Source organism: Heterodontus francisci, chromosome 31 (assembly GCF_036365525.1).
Source record: "Heterodontus francisci isolate sHetFra1 chromosome 31, sHetFra1.hap1, whole genome shotgun sequence".
NCBI lineage: Eukaryota > Metazoa > Chordata > Chondrichthyes > Heterodontiformes > Heterodontidae > Heterodontus > Heterodontus francisci.
In genome coordinates, this window is record NC_090401.1 from 41,720,029 (window position 1) to 41,739,053 (window position 19,025).

At 39.9% G+C, this 19,025-nt stretch overlaps 1 protein-coding gene across 3 annotated transcripts; it reads right to left on the bottom strand.

The window, feature by feature from the left end:
- Window positions 1–626: 626 nt before the first annotated feature.
- On the bottom strand, window positions 627–11,052 carry pef1 (penta-EF-hand domain containing 1). Of its 3 annotated transcripts, none has more exons than XM_068011380.1 (5): window positions 10,956–11,052; window positions 8,294–8,552; window positions 6,461–6,616; window positions 4,217–4,360; window positions 627–2,093 (listed from the first exon to the last, which is right to left on the bottom strand). In XM_068011380.1, exons 1-5 carry the CDS (start codon window positions 10,977–10,979, stop codon window positions 1,864–1,866), a joined length of 813 nt encoding a protein of 270 aa, XP_067867481.1. In that variant the 5' UTR covers window positions 10,980–11,052; the 3' UTR covers window positions 627–1,863. The 3 variants fall into 3 exon arrangements, with proteins under 3 accessions (XP_067867481.1, XP_067867480.1, XP_067867479.1); XM_068011379.1 differs by having other exon boundaries at window positions 8,159–8,552; XM_068011378.1 differs by having other exon boundaries at window positions 8,144–8,552.
- Window positions 11,053–19,025: the final 7,973 nt, after the last annotated feature.

Here is a 19,025-nt window from a genome sequence, read left to right on the forward strand (position 1 = left end):
CTGTGTGCTACCTTGGAGAAAATCTTGAAAACCAGTGGATATGAATAAAAGTATCAGGATGTTGCTCCCAAACCAACAGCAACTGACACCAGCTATCAAACATTCGTGTTGTAACATTCCTATTTACAAAATACAAACTGATACCTTTCCATTCATGACATTTCCTTGGAAAGCACCTTGCACAAAGATGCATCCTCTTTATTTGGTCACATCATTCTCCATCTGTAAACCACAATGGAAACAGATGAATTTTTAAACAAGTAAATTAAACGAGTTGGTGAGTATACACTCATGTACCTTGCTGTTGCAAGTTCACAACTACCATGCACTTTTGGGGAATACAGGAGAAAAAGATACAACATACCAAACACTTCAACTTAATGATAATAGTATGAATGTTCTAAATGCCAGTAGGGTTCGAACTGGCAACATATCTATTGCTGCAACACATTCTATCAAAGCTTCCAACTCTCAAACTATTTCTTTTTTTTCAGGTTTTAATGGATTTCTAGTGGGAAAAACACAAGTATCTTACCACAAGAGATCATGTCAATACATTACTTGGTCTCTATTTGTAACCAATATTAATATATTCAATTAATGCAAATATTACAAGACCACTTTAACTTAAAAGACAATGTGTAACTGGAGAGTGCTGGCAATCTCAAATAAAAACAGAAACTACAGCAAATACACTGATCAGTCAGCATCCAAAACAGAAAGATAGTCAGACATGAAATATTAGCCTAGCTTTCTCTCTCAGATGGGGCAGTATTTAATGTAATGCTAAAGACTGTGACCAGCAACAATCCAACAGGGATTATATGTGCTGTGGATGCCAACAAACTTTAAAATAAAACTGTTAACAAGTAAAATTGTTTTGACATTGCGAAGATTTTTGCTTGTGAATGTGAAGTAATTCAGTTCATGGCATATTTGCTTATTTTTAGCATATCTAAATGAAACTGGGGGTTATAAATGTAAAGCTACAGTAGCATTGCAAGGGTCACAAAGGTTGGTGTTCGTTTATGATATGCTGCTATATCTACAGCTAGCAAAAATCAACCTGCAGTTCAAAAAACATTTTACCAACTAGTCCAAACTTTGGTACTAGAAATAAATCCAACACTAACTTTTTGCAACCTTGATAAAGATTAATTTCCGTGCAGAACTCTCCTACAAATAAGTTAGCCAAAACACACAATCTAATGCAATCTTTTTAAAGAGTATCAAGGCCTATAAAATTGTTCTTTTCCTGTTCTCAATTCCTCAATTAATTTTTTTCCCCTCACAATAAAGCACAATCAGAATTTCATTGAGGTTTCGGTTTAATTTTGGGGAAGCAAAATGGTTAAAAATCAATACAGAAAAAGTATAATCTATTACATATATGTAATTCTACTCTATACAGAACATTATAAACAAGTTTTGTTGGAATGATATCCATTTCAAACCACAGGCCTTAAATTTGGAATATATGTATCATTCTTATCCTGAAGTCATTTTATGCAGGTCAGTGTTATAGTTGGAACAGGTTTCAATGCAAACAATACTCCGATTTGATTTATGAAACACTTTCAAAAGAAGCACATCTTTTAATAATTCTAAGCAATAACTGTTTGTTATATGTAAATGCATTACTTTACTAAATAGTGCTATTACAGTTTGTTGAAAGTACATTGGTCCGTAACTGGGGGTACAAGAGAGTACAGTGCTGTCATCCATTTTAAATTGTTCCTTTTGTTCGCATTATTTTTTTAAAAATCACAATTCTATTTTTAATCCATATATCTGACCATGGTAGGTGAATGGACACTCAACCTCACTTTCTTAATTCCTTTCCTTTTCTGATATCACAACAGATCATAGCATGCGTGATACAGCAAGAGTGAGGAAGTCTTCATAACTGATACGGATATTTCCAGAACGGTTGGTGTCTTTCTCTTTGAAGGCATCAGTCGTGCTCTGCAACTGTGTACAGATCTGGATGAAACTGTCCAGCTGAATGGTAGACCGAGCTGCCTTTTGTGTGTACCGAGTTGTGAGGAACTGGACAAACTGTGGGCTTAAGTTGTAACCCATCTGCGAGAGAGCTGCAAAACAGAGCAAAATCTAATATAAACAGCATTAGGTAAAATGTAATCAAAGATTCTAATGAGGAATAATTTGAGTATCCAATTAAAATTCAACTATGAAATATGCTTGCACAACCAAATCATAGAAAACAAATTATTGAATTGGGCACATCAACAAATAGCAGACTCCAAAAGATGGATTTACGAAAAAAGTTAATTTGTTCAAATTATAAAAAACAATGTGACAATTTTAATAAATCTCAACTGCTCGGTATTTTTCAGAACATTTCTATTCAGTCTAATAATTATTTACACCTATTAAAAGAACTTAGTCCTTATCAAATCCACAGGACATCCTAAGCGCTTTATGAACAGTGACTTTTGATGTACTGTCACTGTCGTTATGTGCGAAGCCAGTTTGCACACAGCAAAGACCAACAAACAGATGAATGACCTGATAAACTGTTTTAGCGATGCTGGTTGAAGGAGGACAGTTGGTCAGGACACGTGGACAGTTCCCTGTTCTTCTTCAAATAATGCTATGGAATCTTTTACATCTAACTGACCATGTAGACAGGAGCTTGGTTTAGCCTCTAATCCAGGGTTGTCCAACCTTTTCAGGCAGAGGGCCACGTTTTATGATTTTTGCTTGGTCCAAGGGACCGGTAAGCAAATTTCGAAAGATAAAGGCACTAAAAATATATGTTACGAATGAAAACAACTAATGTGCATTTTTATGAAAAAGCTTTAAATGAGACTAATTTATTGACTTATTTTCTTGTCACTATACTGAAAATTTAGCGACATACCAGGCATTGTTTCTGCTTGCATAAGTAGTCGTCGTGTGTGTGTGTGTGTGTGTGTGCGTCGTTCTCTCTTTCCCCCCCACCCACCTCCTCTCTAGGACTTGGGGACACAGATTGAAAGTTTTGTGCAAAAGATGCAAGGGGAATATGAGGAAGCACTTTTTTTATACAGCAGGTGACAATGGCCTGGAACTCGCTGCCCACGAGGTTGGTGGAAGTGGAGACGATCAACGACTTAAAGAGGAAGTTGGATGGCCACTGTGAGAAATAGACTTGCTGGGCTCAGGGATTGAGCCAGGAAGTGGGACTGACTGCATCACTCTGTGGTGAGCCGGCATGGGCTCAATGGACAGAATGGCCTCCTTCTGTGCCATAAGTAAATGACTCTTAACTCTCTGTCTCCCCCCCCACCTCCGTCTCTCCCTCCCGCTTTGTGTGCCTCCTTCTCCCACCACCCCCCCTCTCTCTGTGCCTCCGTCTCTGCCCCCCTCTCTCTGTCCCCCCCACCCACCTCACACAATTGCAGAGTGGAACGCTTAACAAATGTTTGGTCAGTTGTTTGAAAAAGATCATTGCTAGTGTCACAGGTGACAGCTCCTCACATCGGGAACAGCAGTTTCCTAGCAGTTTTCTGGTGGGCTTTTTGAAAAAAAAGTCAGAGCCCGCCGGAAAACCCCGAGTCTGTTGGGAAACAGCTGTTCCCAATTTCAGCAGCTGTCAGCTGTGAAACAGACAGAAATGTTTTTTTAACAGGCTGCTCTGTAAGAAGGTGATAAAGGGAAATTTCTCATCTTCAGTTACGGTGAGGATGAGGAACAGCCCCGGGAACAGTTTACATCTGCAGGCCGGATGGAAACATTTGGCAGGCCGGATCCTGGCCCAAGAGCCGTACATTGGACAACCCTGCTCTAATCCGAAAGACTTCATCTCAGTACTGCACTGGACCATCAGCCTGGACCTGTGCTCAAGTCCTTTCATGAGGCTTGAACCCACAACATTCTGACTCAAAAGGTGAGAGCGCCATCACTTGAGCCAAGCTAACTCTTGTCAATTATTCATAGATTCTATCCTCAACCCATGATTTTTATTATCATAGACCCTCTACATCCCAGTTAGAGTGTATGGCTGTTGTACTCAAGATAGCCTAACCCTTAACTAAAAAAAAAAACAAAACACACATTAATCCCACTTCTTGAAATCAGATCACAACCGTCACCTCTTCTGTGCTCTTCATTTTGATTAATTCTGTACAATTCAGATACTCTTTCCAGCAAGGTGCTATTATTGTGATGTAGAAACAAGCAGAGCAAACACAAAGAAGTTTCTTTGGCTTACCTTGGTGTAGCTCCTGGGGGTTCATGGCACCTGATCGATCCCGGTCAAACTGCTGGAACATGGTGCGCCACTGCTGAAGAAATCTCCACAGTGCTGAAAATCCGTACAGATCGATCTTACCAATTTTGCTTTTATCAAACATATCTGGAGGAGCAAAAAGGTAAAATTGTTTTAAATGATTTATCACATACAAGCTGAATAGTTGAACTTGGAAAAATTAAAACTACTCTGCTGGTCAATGTGGGGTGAGCATGAGCGAGAACAACTCCAGGCTGGATTTGCACACCTCCTGGTACTAGCTCAGAGTAGCAACAGTGACAGCCTGAAAGTAGGTCAGATGAAAGGTCTGCTAGAAAGGAGAGATAACCCAAGTTCTTTTTAAAAAAGAAACTTACCCTTTAAATGGTCATGATTTGCAAAATGAACACACATTTTATACTGCACACTGAAGCCATCAACAGCATGCAGTGTGTGTCATATTGCAAATGTATTATAAAAAAGTACATTTTTGATAAAAAATAATATATTTTTATATTTTCCAAAGTGATTTTTAAAGGGATATAATTTTCTAGCATGCCAGCCTTATCATTTAAAACACTTGTTCAACACTGAACTGAAAATTTGCCAAAATAAAGAATTCACTAAAAATACTAAATATGCAGGATGACAAATGGGACAAATGGGAAAGGATTCACTGGTCCTCAAAAATACTTGCTTCTCTGCCATTATAATACGATTTAAAAAAAAAAATCTTTGCTTGTTTCAACAGCCCATAAAATTTGGACCAGATGTCACTTTGACCACTGCTGCAGCAAAACAGGCCCTTATGACGCTTAATTTATAAAGGAGAAAGTCAAATTCAAATCTGGTTTAATTGGACCAATAAAATCACCCCATTTAGCAGCAACATTTATAAAGGATAAATAAGGCTTACATTGTGAGTTACTATGCAGGAGAAGACTAGGTTATGATTAACCAAACCAATATGTGCATATTATGTCCAAATGGCATACATTACCACATTAAATGGATACTGAAAGTATCCTTTCATTTTGATGAAGTAGAATTTACAGGCAGTCTGAACAAGATCCCTATAATCAATCAGTCACAAAGTATTAAGATGAACATTTTTGGTTTTATTCTTGAAATGTTTGGATATTTCTGTTCAAACTATGAGCGTTGATAACATAATTGAGATGATTAGCTTTAACAAATTAGTGAGGCTAACAGTTAGACAGCAGCTGTATAGATAGCTCCATCAACACAGTTGACGCCTGACATCATTTGTTTGCTAATTGCCAAAGTACTGAATAATAGAACTGAACAACAGAATGTGATAGCTTACCAGAATCATTTGTAACACAATGATTTTTAGACACTGAAACACAGTTTGAGTCACTAACTGAAAACCTGGAAATGTGTTCAGAATTCTACCACTTCATTCCTTCCCCGCCAATTGTCCTAGACTTTTAGTCTGTAATACAAGCTAATAAGGATTAATAAATGATCTTCAGTTCCCTCTAATGATTTAAAAACTGAAATGAGAACTATGAAAGGCTATGCTGCTTAATTTTATGAAGTTTCAGCAAAAATATTCCATATAGTTTATTTCTGAAAATAAGCCTCTCTGTTTTAATTGCTTCTGTTACATTGAGCCTCTTCTGTAGAATGCCAGAGTCATGAAAGTTTCTATTAACTGATGCTTATTTCACCTTTTTTGAGCGAATTTCTACCTGGTAGATGCCTTAAAGCTATAACTATTTGAGAAGTGTATCATATATACACACAGACACCAATGTACTCTGCCCTCAATGAAAACCTTCCTCCTTCTTGATGAGGAAAATATCAACTGTATGTAAATGCCCATAATGAAAGCAAATTCAAACAAAATACAACATCCTGATGCACCTAATGCAATGCATACACTGAAATTGGTTCCAAGATATATTGACGGTGCACTTTGGTACACCAAAGACTGTGAGGACATGCATTTATGTCACGATTCCCGAAACAGCAAGTTTGCAATCTCAGGTCAGTTGTCATGAGATGGTGCTAATGGAGAATGGGATCTTTTCCATTATGAGGGCAAGTCATTCTGGACTATTATTGTGCACATCCTAGTAATTGGTAACTGCAACATTGGGAGAACTCTTAACAAAAAGTGATCACTTCCCCCACCTCCTGCCCCAATCAAAAAGCATCAAATTCTGTACCGCATTGCCCACATTTGGGTTCCAAACTTACTGAGCAGCATGTAGCAGGTGTCATCATTAAACGTTGACCAGTTGCTGTTGACAAGTGCCTGCTTGAGTTCCTTCAGTGAGATATAGCCACTACGATCTGCATCCACTGACTGGAACCAGGAATAGGCTTCAGGATCTACCCCTGCTGGACCACCACCTGCACAACAGCAAGTTTACTGTCAATGTTATATTAAACAGGGAACAGTCAAAAGCTATGATTATTTCCATCTTTGCAGAGTGCACTACAATACAAATAGCAGTAATGAGCAAAAGGTTAAATTGAGGGCATGTAACAGACTCTCCTTTCACTTTCCACTTAATTGAAAGCGATATCATCACTTAAAAAGGTCTGTTATATACAATAGAAGACATACAAAAATCTAAAAATCTTAAAACCTTCAATGTAGTAAAATGTAGAATGGAAAATTTACAATAGACCAAGTTTTCACAAGATGAAGCTAATGGACAGCTTTGCTCATTTTAATTTGTGTGCCTATCATGACCATGTCAGCATGATTACCGGAACAAATCTTCAAACATGCCTTATTTTTGTCAAAATATAGGTGGACAGTAAAATAAATCCCAAACAAAATCTGTCAATTTAGTGACACAATCCAGTTATGCATAAATCTCTGGGTAAGCAAAAGTAGATTTTCTTTGCAAAAGATTAACTGAAATGGAAGCCAAATGGAGTTCTTTTTTTTTTACACAGGACCCAGCTAATGTATTAAAAAGTTTTTTTTTAAATACTCCTTAATGTGTTAATGAAATGTTTCCTCAGATCTACCACTTTAGGTCTCCTTTCCTCCGGGCTGCTCCAGTGCTGTCACTGAAGGAGAAAAATCCTTTGCGTTCCAAAGCAATTTCAGTTACTTTAATGAAGGTGGCAATTTTCGACTGCACTGGGAGCCAATCTGAAGCTGCCCAACCCCAGGAAAACGTGCTACTGGCTGGGGCACTGCACTTTCATTTCAATTATCCCATTTCATCACACTTATGGCATTCTACAAAATCATAATGTTCAAACCTCTAAGAGTTTGATAGTATCCTCATCTCAAAATACAACATAAAAGGCATGGATATTATTTCAGACCAAATAACTCTAAAAAGAATGTTTTGAGCAAGGCTTTGTAAATACCGCTTTGGGAGTCCATTTACAGAACTTCCATGAGTACCAATTGATCTGTTTACTTTGCAACACATGCCGCTATTATGTGAACACAAAAGGTAAAAAGAGACACCGTCAGATCAAATTACAGTATTTGTCAATGATTCTTAATTGGTACATCAGTACCTGAGGTAGTTCTTTCTCAAATTCCAACGTTCACACACTTGTAGATATAATCGTGCTATTCAAGTCCCTGATATTTGGATCCACTAGTCATGAACAGAAATTCAGATGAGTTCCAGGTCTCAGCCAGCCTGTTGCATGAGATGGCTCAGACGGAAAAATAAATGATATACTTCCTTTTGCCCTACCCCAAAACCAGTCAGCTTACAGATTCCATACTTGGAAACCGAATTAAACCATAGCCCACACATTCACCTCCAGAATGGTTAAATGGGCAATACAACTGCCTTTGAAGAGAAAACCCGATTTGACTCTTCATGTCACTAACATTAGCAGGACCACACCTCGCATTTCTCTCTAGAAATATTCCAGTTTACTACAACACATAGTTACCAGCTGAAGGAGCACCTGATCCATATGGCCCTTGCTGTGGAATTCCAAATGGCTGTCCTCCATATGGACCACCTGGTGCTGGCCCTCCATAATGTCCTGCTGAAGATGCACTTCCATATGGGGCCCCTGGAGCTGAAGGTCCATACTGACCTCCTTGTGCAGGGGCTCCAAAATGCCCTCCTGGTGGTGGAGCTCCATATGGTGCACCTGGTGCTTGGTTTCCATATTGCCCACCTGCTGCTGACGTCCCATAAGGTGCGCTCGGTTGTGGGCCTCCGTAAGGACTACCTGGAGGTGGGCCCCCATACTGGCCAGAATGGGGACCGTATTGACCACCAGTTTGGTGTTGCCTTGAGAAGTGGCTGCCTGGTGGAGCCCCTGGGGCAGGCCCCGATGACCCATTGTAATTCTGCAAGATGAAAGGCAAAATAACCAACAAATCATAACATGATTCACACAACAGCAGCTAAAGGCACCAATCTATATTCCATTCCTCTCAATGTGGAACAGAATAGATTACCAAAGAGTTTAAACCAAATGTTAGCAGCATACATGTCAAAAGGCAGCATGCAGCATTATGATGTTCAAACCTCTAAGAATTTAAAAAGAATGTTTTGGACAAGGTTTTGTAATACAACGGTATTACATTCTTTTTAAAGTTATTTGGTCTTAAATAATATCCATGCCTTTTATGTTGTATTTTGAGATGAGGCTATCAAACTCAGAGGTTTGAACATAGACAGAAATCCCAAGTAATGATTGGGAGATGGAGACCAAGAGTGGAGGGGGAAGATTATGTAGAATAAAAAATTCTGCTATAATAATAACATGAAGTCAAGAGTTTATTTGTTCTTCTTTTACCAGGCATTTACAACTGTTGTGGCAGAATTTAATAGTGGGCAATGCATATTCTTGTAAGATGACAGCAACAGTCTCATAAAAAGGCTCACTCTACCACGTGCAGCCAACAAGCACAAGCCCTGGTCCAAAGAAGGTGTACAGTCAATCATAGTCTTCATGATCTCTTGGACTGTCACCAAAACAGGATATGAACTAAACATCTGAACTAGTGTGTCATTCTGGCTAACCATTATCCTCCTGTAGCACGTCTGTGGAATGAAGTAGAGTAAACAATCTTGAGCTGTTTCTCATGCATAAATGTTAAGTGTTCCTTTTGAAAGGTATTGTATTTCTGAACGCAACATATTAAAATATTTCAAACCACTCGGGTAATGGTGGAAAAATAACATGTACATAGGATAGAAATGCCTGGTAGTGGGAAGGAAATAAGCTTTTGACTTCATGTCATCATTTTTTATTCCACATTGTGATTGTGAGGATCTGCCTTTATATCTTTCCTGCTGTCTGATGGCATATATCTCATTCCAAGGAAGTCTTCAGGTTTTTGTGTTGGCATTATATTTGGAGAAGACAGTGAACAAGGTGCAAAAGCATATTTCCTCCAGCAGCCAGTTCTCAGCCACAAACTGACTATCTTTGGAGCAGTATTCACTGTAGCTAATAAACCCCTCCAAATAAGCTTGCTTGGAGGTACCAATTATCTGCCTTGATGACAAGAAAATTTTGTCTTCTGGTTGTTGGAAAGATAAGCTGCCTTCTGTGGACATGAAAGAGTTGGCTTAACTTAAAATATCTTCAATAATAAAAACAGAAAATGTTGGAAATACTCAGTAGGTCTGGCAGAATCTGTGGAAGAAGAAACAAGAGTTAACACTTCAGGTTGATGACCCTTCATCAGAAGTGAAACGTGAATTCTTTCTCTCGCCACAGATGCTGCCAGACCTGCTGAGTATTTCCAGCATTTTGTTTTTATTTCAGATTCCCAGCATTTTGTTTTTATTTCAGATTCCCAGCATCCGCAGTATTTTGCTTTAATATCTTCTTCACCTCATTTTAGAATGCACTTCCAGATAACTAAATCTGAAAGCTCATTTTTGACTAAAATAGAAATAAAGGTCGATAGGCTCTCAATGGTTTTTTTTTCTGGGAATGAAATACCCTCAACTAACAGGATCACTGCTAAAAGTATACATGGTGCTATTGGATTTACAGTCTGCATCTGGCCATCTGAGCATCCTTGAAGGATTCCAGAACCAAACGATTTAAACATATAAAAGGTTAAGTGCTGAGGCAGAATATAAATTAGCAGATCCCATGTGAACTTAGCAATTCGACAGTGCTAGTTTTCAAGTTATGAAACCAAGTTCCAAGATTTTGCATTCATTACAAAATATTCACACAGAAGTTAACATATGTTAAGCAATAGATATACATAAATCATTGACCCAGATATTACAAAAACTAAATAAAGGTGTGAGGCCCCCTGAGTTCCCTTTAGATTTGGGGCCTACATAGGCAAAAGGGTTTGGAAGCATCTTTCCCAAGTTTACAGACAATTCAGGAATACATTCCAAGAGCGAATTGACGGATTAACCCTGGCCCCAGCCTCACACCTGGAGAGCCAGGAGGGACAGGAGTTATTTAAAAGGGGAATTCCAGCCACCACCTCTTTCCTGAAAGAGGAAACCTCCTCTATCCCTAATCCTGACTTAGGCACAGCAAGACTGGGCTCTCGGTGCACGGCTCCCCGTCCCTCCACCCCCGCGGCGGGACAGGAAAACACAGGCGCCTCCCTCAACTTTCAGCCAACTTCACTAGGAAGAGGCCGCCTCCCGCTCCAAATTAGCGCCTCCAGCCAGCTCAGCGCTGCCGTCCGACGGCGCAAGCCAGGGCCCAGCTGCCCCGCTCGGGGGGTTTAACAGGGAAGCTCCCCGTCTCCTCAGGCACTCACCGATCCGTACGGGAAGCTGGCCATCTCATCAACAAGCCAGCCGCACCAAGCGCCCGCCCATCCCCAGACTCCTTCATCTCATTGGCCCGCCGGCCGTAGCGGCAGTTCCGTTTACCGGCCTGGCTCGGTTTATGATTGGTTAAGATGATTGTCAATCGCAGGTGGCTCCCGAGTGTTATTACGTCGCGCTCTTTCGTTGTGACGCACAATCATCACGTGCTCTTCCGTGACGTCAGGAGGGGGGTTGACCAGGAAGGAATGTACCATATTTGTAACCAGTTCTCCCAATTCATCAGAGGAGATACTTTCCTTTTCACCCAATCAAAATCTTTCATAACTTCACAATTGTTTGTTACTTATTCACTTAACCTTCTCTGATCTAGTGAAAATAGCCCCAGAATTTCAGCTGTCTCATTACTACAGTTTATTATTCTTGGTAGGAATAGGTAGGTACTTGATGGGCCGAAGGGCCTATTTCTGTGCTGATATATGTCTACTGTACCCTCTCTATAGCATTAGTGTCCTTTCTATAACACAGCACCCATATTTGCACCCAGTACCCAGTAACCTAAACATTGCCTTTTACAAAGTTCTCATGGCCTTGTTGTTCTTGTACTTTATGCCCCTATTTATAAAACTCAAAATGCTTCTGATCTTTTTGCTGCTTTGTCTGCCTGCATTCAAACTTTCAACTAATTATGTATTTGTATCATTCGTTCTCTTCTCACCCTTCAGCATTTTTCATTTCATTTGTAATACTGTTCTGTTTTTCTCTCAAAATTGATTACTTCAAACTTCCCTAACTGTTCATTCCACCAATCTGAGTTCTCCTGCAGTCTTCTACAGCCCTCCTCACCATTTGCCAAATGTCCTATTTTTGCATTGTCAGCAGGAATTTTAAGTTGTTTCATATATAGACAAGTCCAATGGCACTGTTAATTTCCCCACAACCCTCAATTTCTTACTCTGAACAGACATCAATTCAGCTTCCTTCTAAATATATCAGTTGACCTTCTCTGAGCGTCTGTTTCTGGTTTCTAGAATATTGTAACCAAAAGTGTTTCTTCTAATCTCTAGCCTTACTCAAGATTTGTATTTGTGCTCTCTAACGCTATGTTTATTATCCAACTTAAGTAAATTGCTTACTTTAACCTTTCATTATTTTAATTTTTAAAAATACCAGGGTTCTGTTCAGTCTTTTCTCCAACGAAAACAAGTCCAGTTGCTTGAACTTTTCATCATAACTTGGTTCCTGAAGGCATGGAATGATCCGAGTTACTCTTCCTTTAATGCTTTCTAAGGTAACTACATCTTGGCGATCAAAGCTGCATATTACATAATTGCCCAAACCATTGAAAAGTGTCTTCTGTGACCAGTGAGTACTGTGTCATTTTTTGTTTTGATTTAACAATTTTGATTTATTTGTGTTATTTTCTGTTAGTTTGTTTAGTTTAGAAGTTATAGTTATAATTACACTTCATTGGTGTAGTGCCAGATGGATAGTTAATGTTATACCTATATTTAAAAAGGGAGATAGAACATGTCCAGGGAATGACAGTCAGCTTAACATTGGTGGTAGGAAAAATAATGAAATCCCTAATCAAGGAGAAAATAGAAAAAATCTAGAAAACAAAAATATAATAATGAATAGTTAGCATGGATTTCAAAAGAAAATTCTTACTTGTCCAACCACGTTGAATTCTTTGAAGAGATAACAGAGGGAGTTGATAAGGGTAATGCAGTAGATGTAATTTATCTAGACTTTCAAAAGACTGTTAATAAAGTGCCACATGATAGACCAAAGAATAAGGTCAGAGCATGCAGAGTCAGGAGACAAATAACAAAATGGATTTCTAGTTGTCTGCAAGACGGAAAGTAGAGAGTAGGGTAGAGGATAGCTATTCAGAGTGGCAGGAAGTGGAAAGTGGGGTTCCACAAAGATCAGTGCTGAGACCACTGTTGTTCACAATTTGTAAACTTTGGTATTAAAAACAATTTCTAAATTTGAGGATGGCACCAAATTGGGGGATATAGTCAATACAGAGGAGGAGTGCAACACATTACAAGAAGACATTAATAAATTTGCAGAATGGGCATATAATTGGCAAATTAATTTCAACAAGCATTACACCTTGGTAAGAAAAATAAGGTTGCATATTACTTGGAAAATAAGAATCTAAATGGGGTAGAGGAGCAAAGTGATCTGGGGCAACAAATTACTAAAAATAGCAATGCAGGTTAATAAGGCCATGGAAAAGCAAACCAACCACGAGAGTTTATTTCTAGGGGGATAACATTGAAAAGTAGACAAGTTATGCTAAACATGTATTGAACCTAGATTAGATCATACTGGTACTGTGTACAGTTCCAGTTGCTATATTATAAAAAGATTTAGAGGTATTGGAGAGGGTGCAAAAAAGATTTACAAGGATGATACATGAAATGTGAGGTTATACCCATCAGGAAATGATGAACAGGCTAGATCTTTTTTCTCTTGAAAAGAGAAGATAGAGGGGTGACCTAATAGACTTCTTTAAAATTATGGAAAGTTTTGATAGAGTAGACACAGAGAGAATGTTTCACCTGTGGGGAAGAGCAAAACTAGAGGCCATCAATATAAGATAGTCAAGAAATCAAGGAGGGAATTCAGAATAAACTTCTTTACCTAGAGAGTGGTGACAATGTGGAACTCCGGGAGTGGTTGAGGTGAATTGTATAGATGCATTTAAGGGGAGGCTAGATAAGTATATGAAGGAGAAGGGAATCGAGTGTTATGCTGATAGAGTTAGATAAGGAATGATGGAAAAAGGGTCAAGTGGAACATAAATGCCAGCATGGACTGGTTGGCCTGAATGACCTGTTTCTGTGTTGTATATTCTATGTAATTTTATGCAATTCTATGTCTACTTTGTCTCCAGTGCTACTTTCCTTCCAACTTTGGCAACCTCCTCAACACAAATGTTTCTTCTGCCACTTTTCCTTCTTCCCAATCTGGTCTAGTGGGCCTGGTCCCATCCCTGAACTCTACCATTGGCCAGAGAAATTTCAGCACTCTTGATCTGACTGTCTGGAATTAGAAATATAGCAACATAGAAGATTTACAGCATAGAAAGAGGCCGTTCTTTCTTGAACTCTCTGCCTTGCAAATTTTCTCCTTATCTTCTAAAGCTTCCTTTTGGTTTCCCTTTATTCAGATGCATTGTTTTTTGCACTTTATTTTAAAGGTTTGAACCTTTTACCTTTTTAACCACCTATCATTCAGAGGAATGTTACTGGGATTTGCAATAGCCAGTAGGATGGGCATTCCTTCTGAAATTCTTCTCACCTTCAGAAAGCTGGAAGACAAGGATGATTTCCCAAAGATGATCAGAAGGAGGTCTACCTGTGCCAGAGGTGGATGGCATGCAGCCCATCAGAGCTATTGAAGTGTATCAGAGGAGGGTGCCTTCACCATTTATGCTTGATCAGTGAGTCCTTTGTCCACATTGGGATTCTACCTCAAAGTGTCATCTTGTTGTGCCAGTAGTAATCTTGAGATGCTGAAGTTGAAGGAGCAGTTACACTGTGATATACATGTGCACAACCTGGTTGCCAATCTTGGTGTCAGCAAATCATTGAGCATTACATAGCTAGGTATATTACGAAGGCCTGAGGTGTTAGACCTTAGGAAGATGTGAATGTGGCAAGATTGCATGTTGCATTTTGAATGTGTGCCCTACTGAGGTATGAGTCATAGAAATTTATAGCACAGAAGGAGGTCATTTGGCTCATCGTGTCAGTGCTAGTTGAAAAAGAACAATCCAGCATGATGCTACTTTCCAGCTGTTGGCCTTGTAGGTTATACGCAAGAACACAAAAAATAGGAGCAGGAGCAGACCATATGGCCCATCAAGTCTGCTCCGCCATTTAGTATGATCATGGCTGATCTTAGGCTTCAATTCCACTTTCCCGCCTGCTCATTATATCCCTTGATTCCCTGAGAGATCAAAAATCCATCTATCCTAGCCTTAAATAAAACGTATTCAACAATGGAGCATCCATAACTCTCTGAGAATTACAAAGATTCATAACCCTTTAAGTGCAGTAATTTCTCCTCATCTCAGCCTAAATGATCGGCCCCATATCTGAAACAATCTCTCAATGTCTACCCTATCCAGCCCTTTCAAAATCTTATATGTTTCATACAAACATACAAACATACGAATTAGGAGCAGGAGTAGGCCACTCAGCCCCTCGAGCCTCCTCCGCCATCCAATAAGTTCATGGCTAAACTGATTACTCCACATTTCCACCTAGCCCGATAACCTTACACCCCGTTGCTTATCAAGAATTTATCTACCTCTGCCTTAAAAATATTCAAAGACTCTGCTTCCACTGCCTTTTGAGGAAGAGAATTCTAAAGACTTACAACCCTCTGAGAGAAAAAATTTCTCCTCATCTCTGTCTTAAATGGGCAACCCCTTATTTTTAACCAGTGACCAGATTCTCCCACAAGAGGAAACATTCTTTCCTCATCCACCCTGTCAAGACCCCTCAGGATCTTATATGTTTCAATCAAGTCACCTCTTACATTTCTAAATTCCAGCGGATACAAGCCTAGCCTGTCCAATCTTTCCTTGTAAGACAGCCCACCCATTCCAAGTATTAGTCTAGTAAACCTTCTCTGTACTGCTTGCAACACATTTACATTCTTCCTTAAATAAGGAGACCAGTACGCAGTACTCCAGATGTGGTATCACCAATGTCCTGTACAGCTGAAACATAACCTCCCTACTTTTGTATTCAATTCCCCTCACAATAAACAATAACATTCTATTAGCTTTCCAAATTACGTGCTGTGCCTGCACACTAACCTTTTGCGATTCATGTACTAGGATACCCAGATCCCTCTGCATCACAGACCTGTGCAATCTCTCACCATTTAGATAATATGTTTCTTTTTTATTCTTCCTGCAAAGTGGACAATTTCACACATTATACTCCATTTGCCAGGTCGTTGCCCATTCAATTAACCTATCTATATCCCTTTGTAGTCCCCTTACAGAAACATAGAAAATAGGAGCAGGAGTAGGCCATTTGGCCCTTCGAGCCTGCTCCGCCATTCATTATGATCATGGCTGATCATCCAACTCAGTAACCTGTTCCCTCTTTTGCCCCATACCCTTTGATCCCTTTAGACCCAAGAGCTAAATCTAACTGCTTCTTGAAAACATACAATGTTTTGGCCTCAACTGCTTTCTGTGGTAGCAAATTCCACAGGCTCACCACTCTCTGGATGAAGAAGTTTCTCCTCATCTCAGTCCTGAAAGGTTTATCCCATATCTTTAGACTATGACCCCTGGTTCTGGACTCCCCCACCATCGGAAACATCCTTCCTGCATCTACCTTATCAAGTCCTGTTAGAATTTTATAGGTTTCTATGAGATCCCCCCTCACTCTTCTGAACTCCAGCGAATATAATCCTAACCGACTCAATCTTTCCTCATATGTCAGACCCGCCATCCCAGGAATCAGTCTGGTAAACCTTCACTGCACTCCCTCTATAGCAAGAACATCCTTCCTCAGATAAGGAGACCAAAACTGCACACAGTATTGCAGATGTGGCCTCACCAAGGCCCTGTATAATTGCAGCAAGACGTCCCTGCTCCTGTACTCGAATCCTCTCACTATGAAGGCCTACATACCATTTGCCTTTTTTACCACCTGTTGCACCTGCGTGCTTACCTTCAGCGACTGATGTGCGAGAACACCCAGGTCTTGCTGCATATTCGCCTCCCTCAGTTTACAGCCGTTCAGATAATAATCTACCTTCCTGTTTTTGCTACCAAAGTGGATAACCTCACATTTATCCACATTATACTGCATCTGCCATACATTAGCCCACTCATTCAACTTGTCAAAATCACCCTGAAGCCTCTCTGCATCCTCCTCACAACTCACCCTCCCACCCAGTTTTGTGTCATCTGCAAATTTGGTGATATTACATTTAGTTCCCTCAACTAAATCATTAATATATATTGTGAATAGCTGGGGTCCTAGCACCGATCCCTGTGGTACCCCACTAGTCACTGCCTGCCATTTGGAAAAAGACCCATTTATCCCTACTCTTTGTTTCCTATCTGCCAAATAATTTTCTATCCATCGCAATACACTACCCCCAATCCCATGCGTTTTAATTTTACATGCTAATCTCTTATGTGGGACTTCTGAAAGTCCAAATAAACCACATCCACTGACTCCCCCTCATCAACTCTACTAGTTACATCCTCGAAGAATTCTAGTAGTTTTGTCAAGCAGGATTTCCCTTTCATAAATCCATGCTGATTCTACCACTGTTCTCTAAGTGCTCTGCTATAAAATCTTTTATAATGGACTCTAGAATTTTCCCCACTACTGACGTCAGGCTGACTCGTCTATAATTCCCAGCTTTCTCTCTACCTCCCTTTTTAAATAGTGGAGCTACCCTCCAATCTGTAGGAACTGTTCCAGAGTCTATAGAATCTTGGAAGATGAGCACCAATGCATCCACTATTTCTAGGGCCACCTCCTTAAGTACTCTGGGATGCATACCATCAGGCCCTGGGGATGTATCGGCCTGCAATCCCATCAATTTCCCCAACACCATTTCTCTACGAATACTGATTTCCATCAGTTCCTCTCTCTCACTAAGCCCTGTGTTCCCCAACATTTCTGGTATGATATTTGTGTCCTCCTTTGTGAAGACAGAACCAAAGTATGCATTTAGTTGGTCAGCCATTTCTTTGTTCCCCATAATAAATTCCCCTATTCCTGACTGTAAGGGACCTACATTTGTCTTCACCAATCATTTTCTCTTCACATACCTATAGAAACTTTCACAGTCGGTTTTTAAGTTCCCCGCAAGCTTGCTCTCATACTCTATTTTCCCCTTCTTAATCAATCCCTTGGTTCTCCTTTGCTGAATTCTAAACTGCTCCCAATCCTCAGGTCTGTTGTTTTTACTGGCAAATTTATATTAATGTTCCTTTGATCTAATGCTATCTCTAATTTCCCTTGTAAGCCATGGTTTGGCTACCTTTCCCATTTTACTTTTGCACCAGACAGGAATAAACAATTGTTGCAATTCATCCATGCGCTGTTTAAATGTTTGCCATTGCCTACCCACCGTCAACCCTTTAAGTAATGTTTCCCAGTCCGTCATAGTCAACTCGCCCCTCATACCTTCGTAGTTTTCTTTACTAAGATTCAGGACCCTAGTCTCAGAGTCAACTACATCACTCTCCATCTTGATGAGGAATTCTATCATATTATGGTCGCTCATCCCCAAGGGGTCTCACACAACTAGATTGTCAATTATTTCTCTCCCATTACACAATACCCAGTCTAGGATGGCCTGTTCTCTAGTTGGTTCCTCAACGTATTGGTCCAGAAAACCATCCCGTAATACACTCCAAGAATTCCTCCTCTACGGTATTGTGATTAATTTGATTTGCCCAATCTATATGCAGATTAAAGTCACCCATAATTACGGATGTTCCTTTATCAGATGCATCTCTAATTTCCTGTTTAATGCCATTCCCAATATCACCTGTACAATTTGGGGGTCTATATACAACCCCCACTAACAATTTTTGCCCCTTAGTGTTTCTCAGCTCTACCCATACAGATTCCACATGGTCAGAGCTAATATCTTTCCTCACTATTGCATCACTTTCCTCTTTATCCAGCAATGCAACTCCACCGCCTTTTGCTTTTTGTCTGTCCTTCCTAAATACTGAATATCCCTGGAGGTTAATTTCCCATCCCTGGTCACCTTGCAGCCACATCTCCATAATCCCGACTATATCATACCCATTTCCATCTATTTGTGCGATTAATTCATCCACTTTATTGCGAATGTTCCGCGCGTTAAGGCATAAAGCCTTAAGGCTTGTCTATTTAACATTACTTGTCCCCTTCCCACTATTTTTCACTGTGGCCCTGTTTGATTCTGGCCCTTGATTTCTCTGCCTATCACTTTTCTTATTCCCCTTACTGTCTTTTGTTCTTGTCTTTGATCCCCCCTCCTCTGACTCCTTGCAAAGGTTCCCA